This window comes from Sesamum indicum, linkage group LG3, assembly GCF_000512975.1.
Source record: "Sesamum indicum cultivar Zhongzhi No. 13 linkage group LG3, S_indicum_v1.0, whole genome shotgun sequence".
Taxonomy (NCBI): domain Eukaryota; kingdom Viridiplantae; phylum Streptophyta; class Magnoliopsida; order Lamiales; family Pedaliaceae; genus Sesamum; species Sesamum indicum.
In genome coordinates, this window is record NC_026147.1 from 1,494,300 (window position 1) to 1,504,782 (window position 10,483).

The 10,483-nt window shown below is 35.9% G+C and overlaps 1 protein-coding gene across 4 annotated transcripts; it reads left to right on the forward strand.

Annotated features, from left to right (window-relative positions):
- LOC105156974 (mitogen-activated protein kinase kinase kinase NPK1) lies at positions 3,453–9,676 on the forward strand. Of its 4 annotated transcripts, XR_847402.2 has the most exons (19): positions 3,453–4,047; positions 4,308–4,346; positions 4,676–4,741; positions 4,823–4,933; positions 5,294–5,374; positions 5,461–5,538; positions 5,620–5,702; positions 6,240–6,321; positions 6,417–6,517; positions 6,700–6,739; positions 6,904–6,963; positions 7,045–7,097; positions 7,179–7,401; positions 7,521–7,754; positions 8,005–8,315; positions 8,407–8,474; positions 9,186–9,294; positions 9,384–9,435; positions 9,528–9,676. XR_847402.2 is itself a non-coding variant. In XM_011073252.2 (18 exons), the coding sequence occupies exons 1-17, from the start codon at positions 3,595–3,597 to the stop codon at positions 9,290–9,292; spliced, it is 2,190 nt and encodes a 729-aa protein (XP_011071554.1). In that variant the 5' UTR covers positions 3,453–3,594; the 3' UTR covers positions 9,293–9,294; positions 9,384–9,676. The 4 variants fall into 4 exon arrangements, 3 of the variants coding, with proteins under 3 accessions (XP_011071554.1, XP_011071555.1, XP_011071556.1); XM_011073252.2 differs by having other exon boundaries at positions 9,384–9,676; XM_011073253.2 differs by having other exon boundaries at positions 9,392–9,676.

The window sequence follows — 10,483 nt, forward strand, 5'->3', positions numbered from 1 at the left end:
AGTATACCCAAGTCATTTTGGAGTAGTCATCAATGAATAAGATGAAATATCTGTTTTACTCATGTGATGGAGTTCTCATTGGTCTGCAAACATCAGTATGAATAAGTTCTAAGGCTGCTTTAGCTCGCCAGGAGGTTCCTAAAGGAAACAACTTCTTGTGTTATTTCCCTTGTAGACAAAGCTTCACAAGCTCCCTCGAGAACTTGTCTTTGTGGTAAGTCTGTTATCATTTTCTTTTGATATTGTAATTTTTAAGATTTGAAAGTTGAAGTGGCCGAGTCTCCTATACTATAACCATGGTGGTCCTTTTGTGTTTTCATAGCTATGTCGACGAGATATTGGAGTTGTATTGGAAAGTATGTATGCCCCTACATTCTTAATTTCACAACTATAAGAGCTTTATCTTTGTTGTCATAAACAGTGCATGAATCGCCTCCAAAGTATAGAGTGTATCCTTTCTCCATCATCTAGCCAACATTGAACAAATTCGTTCTAAGGTTAGGGATGTACATAACATCTTTAATGACGAGCATACCTTTTCTTGTGTTGATGTTTGTCTTGAATGACTCATCGAATTTCTGTAAAAGTTTCTTTGTTGTATCTCATATGGTTGCTAGCGTCACTATCAAGGCAACATCCCCTGTTTTCGCTATTGAGTTATACGTGTAGAATAATTGATCACTGCTTAGATTTTCTTTTATGTAGTTAGCTTGATGATTTTCTTTAAGCTCACAATCTTTTTCCACATGTCCAAACTTTTTCCAATTTCGATATTGTGGTTTCCCATAAAAGTAACAATCCTTCTTAAGATGATTTGTTCTTCTGCAAATACGACATGTAATCTATTTTCATTTATCTTGCTTCTTTTTGTTCCCCTTTATACTTTTAAATATTTTTTCTTTTCTATTAGAATTCTGAGACCTCATATTTAATTTACACTAAACATTTTCAAGATAACCCTCTTCTCCCCTACTTCCCCTTTGTTCATATGCCTCAAAATCCTTCATTATTATATTTTCAAAATCTCTTATAAGGTTTTGAAGTTTAACAATATGCACCTTGGCATTGCGTTGATATTCTTTTTGCAAAATGCTCCATGCTTCTTTTGCAGATATAGCAACACTTATTTTTGGAAAAACATGATTTGCCACTACTATTTGGATGTAGTATAAAGCCTTTGAATCATTTGCCTTTTATTCTCCAATTTACCTTTCTTGGGAGATGACAAAGTGGAACTATCATCCTGCAGAGTAACCCTTCTTCTACTATATTTCATAGTTTTTGAGACTGAATATGTTTTTATTTTAATGGCCATTGAATTATAATTTTGGCTGCAGAAAATGGGGACTCAAATTTGTTTGGATAATGAGGACATGGTGGTTGGACAATAAAATTAGTGTGATGAGAAAGTGTTTAAGATAAGATTACACACCCACTATATGATCAGACGTGGCTCTGATACCACTATTAGTATTTTATTTTAAACTAAAAGCTATTTTAACCCCCAACCGCGCCCTGTGTTTTGTTGAAATAACTCAAAACTCCTCTGTATTTGGAAATAGGCTAAAACCTCCATTGTGTTTGTAAAACTTAGCAAAAAACACCATTCTGTTAATAATTAACGAAAAGTGCATCAGTCGCGCTCCCTATGCATTTTAAGGTGATTTTCACCTGCTTTGGACCTCAATTTTGGGCGTTTTGGACTACAATACCCTGATAGTCTCTATATATTTAACTTGGATATCTTTCACTTGTTTTGAGTGTTTTTTTTTTATATTTTCATCTATCTTAAAAATTAAATATTTTTTAAAATATTTTTACTTAAAAAATACAAAAAAAGGTATATAAATTTTTTGATAATTTAATTTAAATTTAATTTTAAAGTATCTTAACAAATATATATTAATAATTACAAAAATTATATATTTTAACTAGTTTAAATTATTATTTAGCTAAAAATATTTAAATAAATTACCTATGTATTTAACCTTTAAAAATATTTAAATAAATTATCTATGTATTTAAATAATATTATGGCACATTTTATGTATTTAGAAAATAAGTAGTCAAAACTGAAACTTAAAAACCTTTTTAATTATTCTAAATTTAAAATAATTTAAATAAATTATTATAAATTTGACTAATTTAAATTTTTAATCTTTTTAAATTCAAAATTTAGAAACTTAAAAAAGATGCGGGAGACCGCCCCTGTGTTCTGACATCGCCCCCAATCTGGGCGATCACCGTCACCCAGAATAGCGTAGGTCTGGGCAATGGTGAGTCGCCTAAATCGGGGGCGAGCGCAACATTGTTGCCCCCTTTTGTTGGGGGGCGACAGATGGGAATGGGGGCGAGGGTCAAGTGGCTAGGGGTGGGGAGAGCAACGGCGGGAGGTTTGGGAGGTGGGGGTGGGGGTGGTTGGGGGTTAATTTTATTTCATTTATTTTTTGAAATAATAATTTTATTTTTTATAATATATATTTAAAATTAGTTAGATCTAAATTCTTGATTTTTTTATAAATTTAAGATTCAATGTTTAAGATGAATTGATTAGATCTGACGGTTTTCATGTAGCCAATAAAGATTCAACATTCACTAAAATAAAAAAGATATAAAATAAGTAAGGGTATAATGGTCATTTAATAAAAAAAATTAACATCGTTAGTTATATTGAATGAAGAGGGACGATTAAGCTACATTTAATAAAACAGAGGGAGGTTTAGTTTATTTTTAAAAGACAAGGAGATTTTTAGCTGAATTTTCAAAATATAGGGGGATAAGCCTTTATTTTATAAAAGGGGATTGGTAATTGAAAGAATATTAGGTTGATTAGTTTGAAATATGCAGACAAGACCAGATTAAAAGGTATTGGCTAGATCAACAAAAGAAGAACAAGAAAAGTTGGAGAGCTTGGAGAAGGATAGATAGTAGTTTGTTACATAGATTTTCTCTACACATTTCATCTTTCACGAAGGCCTATTTATACTACTTTGTGGAAGGTTATTGATCATACATTTGTGGTCGTAATTAATAGCTTACTCAACAAGCTATGAACCATCTATAAATTTTTTTAAAATTATTTAGAATATTTTTAAATTTCTTTAATTATATAAAATATTACTCAGAAACACACTAATTTTATATAATTAAATAAATATAAATTATGCATACACGATTGTATTTCTATGACTAGTAAATTTTATATGCAGCAAGTGTTTTTCTATTTTCCCCTCTTTTGGGCCTAAGCCCACAAAAGACCATTTTGTATTTTCTTTTATTTTTTAGTGACTATCCGAAATTTTCGCGTTGTGAAATGCTAATACACAACGGCTCATTTCTCAAAACTTTCAAATTTATTGGGGTCGTATTACAAAAACAGAAAGGAATTGGGGTCAAAGTGTAAATATTAGCGGGTGAAAGTCGAAATTTTAACAATTTCTTCTCCATTATTTTATTTTCAAACGCTCCTTTCCCTCTTCTCTCTCCACTCTCTTCACTCTGATGAACAAACCCAGAAAGAAGCCCTAAGATTTCTCTCTCGCAGCAGTGTTATCCCCCAAACTTGTACTGAATTACATTACACTAACTCCGCCGATGCAAGACTTCATAGGGTCCGTCAGGCGATCCCTGGTTTTCAAGCCCTCGGGAGAAGAACCTGCCGGGTTTGGTGGATTCGTGGAGAAAATCGGGTCGAGCATCCGTAAATCGCGAATCGGACTCTTTGCGAAGCCGCCGGTTCACGCACTGCCTCCAATTGTGACGCCGCAAAGAAATCCGGTGAAGGCGGCGCGGATGATGGAGGAGGAGGAGCCGCTGCCTCCAATGGAAGAAGCCGACGTGGGAGAGGAGGCGGGTGTGGTTGCAGATAGGAATGACTTAATGCCGGCGTCAAAAGCAGGGAGAGAAGAAGAATCCAAGAAGAAGAAGGAGGTTTCACTGCCGCCGCCAATCCGGTGGAGGAAGGGGGAGTTGATTGGGTGCGGCGCCTTTGGGAGGGTTTACATGGGGATGAATCTTGATTCGGGTGAATTGCTGGCTGTCAAAGAGGTTGATAATGTCGATATAGTTCTTCTCGTTTTAAATTCTTTTTGTGAGTATTTAGCTGATGAAAGGGAAAGTGTACTCGATTTTTCATGCAAAGTTAGTGTTAGTGTCAAATTAAAAGCTTCTAAATATAAAAAGATATAAGAACAACCATACATGGGTTAGCTATCATAAGTGGACAGAACCTTAATTTGATCTTCTTTTTCAATTTGTATCTAATTTGTTGATCAGTTTCTCTTCTGTTCTCTCTTTGTTGTGTACAGGTTGCAATTTCTGCCAACAGTGCTTCGAAGAAAACACAAGTAATGCCATATAGCTGAGCTGATTTGTGTAAAACACGGTTTAATTTCTACTCGTGTAGAGTCACCGTGTTCAAACATTAACTTTTATTTCGACACGGTTAAATATTTCTGCAGTTTGAATAATCTGGAATTTCCTAGTTTTTCTAATTATATAATATTAATATATGGTATATCATGTAGACAAGTCTGCATTTTCTTACTTGTTTGCTTGCTTACTGAGATGCAGTTTATTTTGAGTTTGCTAGCATTTGTTTGCTTTCATATCTTTTGCTAGCTTAAAATTTTGGTCACATAAATTTGATAGATTAATTGGGTATTGAATTTTTCAGGAGTATATCAGGGAGCTTGAGAAAGAAGTGAATCTATTGAAAAATCTCTCTCATCCAAATATTGTGGTGAGTCAAGATAAATATTTATAGTTTTATAGTTAGTGCTCTTCAACTTCTGATCTGAGTGTATTTTCTCTTGTTGCTCAGAGATACTTGGGAACTGCAAGAGAAGAGGATTCATTGAATATATTGCTGGAATTTGTCCCAGGAGGATCCATCTCATCTCTCTTGGGAAAATTTGGGTCTTTTCCAGAATCTGTAAGTGATTTGTTTTCGTTTCATGGCATATCTTAGCAATTTGTGTCAAATAACCGATAGTATTTTCAAGATATTTGCATCAATGTTATTCATTACAAAATCTCAAAGCTGAAATTCTCCCTGTCTCTAGCATCCTGGGTCCTCAAAACTGCTTCAGTTAGGAGATGGAATTCGCTTCTGGAAGTTTAATTGATAATTTAACACTGTAATGTGCAAAAATTTCATCAGCCATTCTGTTTAGCAAGTGGATTGCAACAAAATGTACATCAAATTGGCTTGTTATGGAACTTTAATCATTGTTTTGAAACATCATACTAGTTTCCACAGCTTTTAAAAATTATCTTTGGATATGTATTTCAGGTAATTAGAATGTACACAAAACAATTGTTGATTGGGCTGGAATACCTGCACAAGAACAAAATTATGCACAGGGACATCAAGGTATTATTTGTTTTCATGGTTTTGTATCATTGAGAGACATTACATGCTGAATATCTCCCTGAGGTGATAATTTGGAATGTTATTAGGGAGCAAATATTCTTGTCGACAATAAGGCATGCATTAAACTTGCTGATTTTGGAGCATCCAAAAAAGTTGAGGCATTGGTATGTTTTTCTTCCTTTTTCCCACCATTTCTATACCTCAGCAAATATTGCATTATAATTGTTTATCTAATGCTGCTGCAGGCTACTGTTACTGGTGCTAAGTCAATGAAGGGTACTCCATATTGGATGGCTCCTGAAGTTATTGTTCAGAGTGGACATAGCTAGTGAGTAGAAACACACACCTTAGTAGCTCGTGAAGTTAGCATTTGTTTACTTTCCGTGCATTCATTTAAGTAGTGCGTACAGAACGATCACTTGTGTATATCTGTATCCTTTTGTCAAATTAGTTTACTTACTGCAATAAGGAGTGCAACCTTATATTGTATTTGTCTCCTTTACAGCATGATCTTTTTGGTTATTCCAGATAATATTCATAAGTTAATGGCACCAAAAGGTGTGAGGACTGGGGATTCTTGTTCTGTACATTTTCCCAATTTCTCCTAAGTAGACAACACATTAAAAGTTGCATGGGTAACAAGCAACTACAGGTTTTGCTTACAATAAATTGAAGTTTGACATAGGCAATGCAATAATTCAATCTTGTACCTGTTTAATTGTGTCCTCCTATTTTATTTCCTTTCCTTTAGATACTGCCTTTCCGGAAGCACTTTTGTGTTCGGATTATTATTTTTCATCTCTTGGCTACCACCTGAACTCAATCTGTATTTCTGAATCTGAATTTTCTAATTAAATGTCTGCAGCTCTGCGGATATATGGAGTGTTGGATGCACTGTTATTGAAATGGCTACTGGAAAGGCTCCTTGGAGTCAGCAATATCAGGAGGTATACACGTTATAGTGTGCTAATATGCTAGTTTTAATGTTATTTTTTTCCATGTTATCAATTGATTCGGGTCCTAACCATTGGTGCCATTTTAGGTTGCTGCTCTCTTTTATGTTGGGACAACTAAATCTCATCCACCGATACCAGAGCATCTTTCTGCTGAAGCAAAGGACTTTTTGTTGAAATGTCTACAGAAGTATGTTTGTTTATACTGGCATTTGGGTTTTTCCTGTTTATCCCTTTGAATGCTTAAATTCCTCTTTTCTGTAATAAATTGAATAATTATCCTTTGAAAAATAATGTGAAGGTATAATGTATTCTTGTATTTGTTTGGTGTCTTACTTGAGTCTTCATGGTCAACTTCATAAATTATTGCAGGGAGCCTGACCTGAGGCCCACAGCATCTGAGTTGTTAAAGGTAGTCCCAAGTCTATTTTAGTTTGTTGCTAACACTGCACTGGCACTGCATTAGTCATGCCCGGTACATGACAGCACCCTAATGTGATGAAAACTTATTTTCGGTGTCGTACACTTGAACAATTATGTCGGGCTCTTGACATTTTCTTCATGGTTTATTTTCAGCATCCATTTGTTACTGGAGAATGTCGGCAATCCTATGTCATGCTTCGCTCTTCGCTTGTGGTCAGCAGATGCTTATTTCTTGATTTATGTTTCTTAACTATGTATGGCCATCTTTACTGATTACCTAAATATCTGGATCAGAGGGACGGTTCTGGAAAGCGGATGGCAGATATTGGGGTTGATATCAAGAAGTCGTAAGTCTTTTATGGTAAACGAATTCGGGTATCTTTGTGTAACTTGAACCTATTGGCTTAAAGGGTTTATTTATGCTGTAGAATGAACCTAGAGGCGAAGCGGTCGTGCAATGGTCTGAAGGATGTTGTTGATTTTGGTGGTCCCAGATGCTCGACTATTCATCCTGAGCGACTCTCAGAAAGAGGATCGCTTTGGCAACCTGTCAATTTTGATGATGACATATGTCGAATTGATGATGATGATCTTGTGCTTGGTGCATCTATGAAATTCATGCCAACTGCTGTTTCTAGTGATTGTAATCAGGTAAAGAAGCACACAGCTTAGTTTCCATGAATCTTAATACTTTCCTCAATTACAGTGATTTTTTCAGCCATAGATGACTGCAATGCTAATTAAATTTCTGCATTGCCTTCTTGATACAGAGTTTTAATCCTATGTGTGAACCTAATGATCATTGGCCATGCAAGTTTGATGAAAGTCCAGAGTTAAATAAAAGTGGAACAGTGTCGCTTCTGAACCAAACTATTGATTCTGGAGATAGGTCTTTTGCTTCTGCTGAGGTTGATTGTGGATTCACGTTTCCAAGAGGGCAGTCAGGATCAGAGGATGATGATGAAGTAACTGAATCAAAGATTAGAGCATTTCTTGATGAAAAGGTATTTTTCAAGAAAGTGTTTCCTTTTTATTCTATGTTTAGAAATAACTTACAGTCGCAGAGATTTACAAGACTCGGCCAAAGGTTTCCAAGATTTACCTATTCTGATAAAAACTTCTGCATCGTTTTTTGAAGTTTCATTCAAATAAACTAGGAATTCTATTTTGAGGTCTCTAGTCTCTAACCTTCCTCCCATTTTCTTGGCAACAAACACTGTCTTTATGTGTGCTTGCTATGTTACTTTCTTGTAGGCTTTCGAACTGAAGAAGCTGCAAACACCTCTATATGAATTCTACAATTCTTTGAATGTTGCTGGGCCCCCAAGTCCTGTTGGGACTGGGAACAAGGAAAATGCTTCAAATAATTGCAACTTACCCCCTAAAAGTAGGTCGCCCACTAGGGTGGGTAACAGAAGATTTTCTGCTGCGATTGATGTTGAGTACAGCTCAAGTCCCCAGAGTTGTTCAAGACGTGTATCAAATATTGGCAATGTAAACCATCAAGCTTCTCAGGATGTTAAAGAGCTGCTTCTTGATTCTCAGCGGGAGCCACTTACTCCAAGGTACATGGAATTTTTGGCCTTAGCACATGTTCTAACTAACAGTGTTGTTTCTCCTCTAACTTGAGAGTTGTGAAACATTTTGGGCCTGTAGCTCTCGGTTCAGCGAAATACAGAAAAAATGGAAAGAAGAACTTGATGAAGAGCTTGAAAGGACCAGAGGCAAGTTTTATTATTTTGCTTGCACCTTCTGTGTTTACTGGGGCGTAATGAAAGCTCTCCTACTTTTCTGAAGCAATGAACTCCAAATGACAAATGCATTCCCAGGAGCACCTTGTATTTTCCTTAATTTTATACACAAGTCTCTGTCATTGGGTACTTAGTTGCTACCTCCTTAGTCTCTGAAAGAGTACTCTGTTTTCTCTTTTGTATCTTCTTCTACACTTCTTCTTGGGGCGGAGATGCCCTTTTTACTTTATTTATCGGGTAGTATACTGCTTCCCAATTTTTGAAGTATTTCTGTATAGAACTTTATTCCATCTGCAAATCCCTTTTTCTCCCCCAATCAAAGCTTGGCAAGAATGGTGTACGAGTTCAGCTATCATGATATGTACATATACATGGCTTTAGCTTGTGTACATGCAGCCGTTGGAGTTGATATGAAAGTTTCATATAGCATTTCCTTGGGCTTACGGTGCTTAGATATTTTTCGTTCATTTACAGCATAAAATTGTGTTGAAAATGCAACTTCTGGCACGCTAAATCTTCTCTTAGTCAATATGTCACTTCACAATAATCATTAACAGGTGCAGTTTTGGGAAGTTTCTGTTCTCAGCACTGCATGTCTGTTTAATGGTGTTTTAACTGTTGCGGCTTCTGTTCCCGTCTTCTTGATTGTTGAATGGAACATGAGATAAAATTTCTGTATTGCAGAACTCATGCGTCTAGCAGGTGCAAGTGCAGCTAAAACATCATCTCCAAAGGATCGGATGTTGAATCGCCACAGAGATCGATTAAGGTTTGCATCTCCTGGGAAATAAATGTAAGTCTCGAGTGGTTTCATAAAAATGTTTGAGTTGCAGATTGTGTAATACTTATCTCCTTTCTCAAGCACGTGAATAACATATGTAGTTGGGAAGACAATGCCTTGTGCAGATCAAGAAACTGGACTCCGTTAACTCGAGTGAGAATTTACTGAATGGATTCCTATGCCTGTGAGTAAATCGACTTTTTTTGCTCTGCTCCTGGTATAATTATATCCCGTTTTCTCACTAGAGTTGTGCATACCTCTCCTGGTTGGCAAGTTTCATTTTGTGATATAACGAATGTGCTGGCCACAACGTCATGTGTGAAGTCATGCGGTCAACTCCTCTCTCAAGCTTAAAGTTTTGGATTGATGTTCAAAAAGAAGTACACAAGCTAGGTTTCGTTAGCACGTGTAAAATTTATGTCTATTCTGAAAGAACAATGTATTGTATACATTTTTCCCTGTGCAGTATATGATCTGTGTTTGGTTTGAGGAAATAAATGTGGGTGGTTACTGAACCTCTTGTCTTGATTTCTAATTTGTCCCTCCGCACCATATATTTGAATGCTAACCTGAAATATACCTAAATATGGTTAGGATTGGTAAATTTAGACTAGCAAGTGTCCTCTTTCTACTTAAAATTTTACTGAAAATCACTGACAATCTTCCCAGTATGACTTCATCTTCATATACTAGGTTCTTTTAAGTATTTTCAGCTTCTGCTTGCTCAGGCCTATCGTTCATAACCTGAAGTAATAACAGAAAATCTGTTTAGTGATTAACGGAAGTGTTTGTACGACATGTTTTCATGTGAGAAACATCACCCTTGAAAGACCAGCAGCTATGCTATGGGTGCATTTTTTGTTTGAATTCAAAGAAGCATGATTTATGATCTGACGAGGGAAATTTTGTGTGAACCTTAGCTTGATTAGCGTAATCAGCCGTCATGTTTCAGAACAGATGTACATCATAATACCATAGATGACTAAATTTTCTATGAATCATCATGGCTCTTGGAACAGATTTATGTAGTTGGTTGGTGAAAGTGAACGAAGTATGTTTGGTAGAGCTCATATCTCCTTTGCATATGGAGCATAATGGAAAAGCAAGTGCTTTTCTGAAAATCAAAACGAGGCATGTGAATGAGTGGTGGACAATGTAATAGTTGAAATGGTCATTGTGTGTGAGATTTTTCAGACACTGA

Excerpts from the sequence above, each read along its gene's own strand:
- LOC105156974 (XM_011073252.2), top strand. The coding sequence starts at position 3,595 with ATGCAAGACTTCATAGGGTCCGTCAGGCGATCCCTGGTTTTCAAGCCC. Across the intron at positions 5,703-6,239 it reads GTTCAGAGTGGACATAGCTA|CTCTGCGGATATATGGAGTG; the intron begins GTGAGTAGAAAC and ends AAATGTCTGCAG. Across the intron at positions 6,322-6,416 it reads GGAGTCAGCAATATCAGGAG|GTTGCTGCTCTCTTTTATGT; the intron begins GTATACACGTTA and ends GTGCCATTTTAG.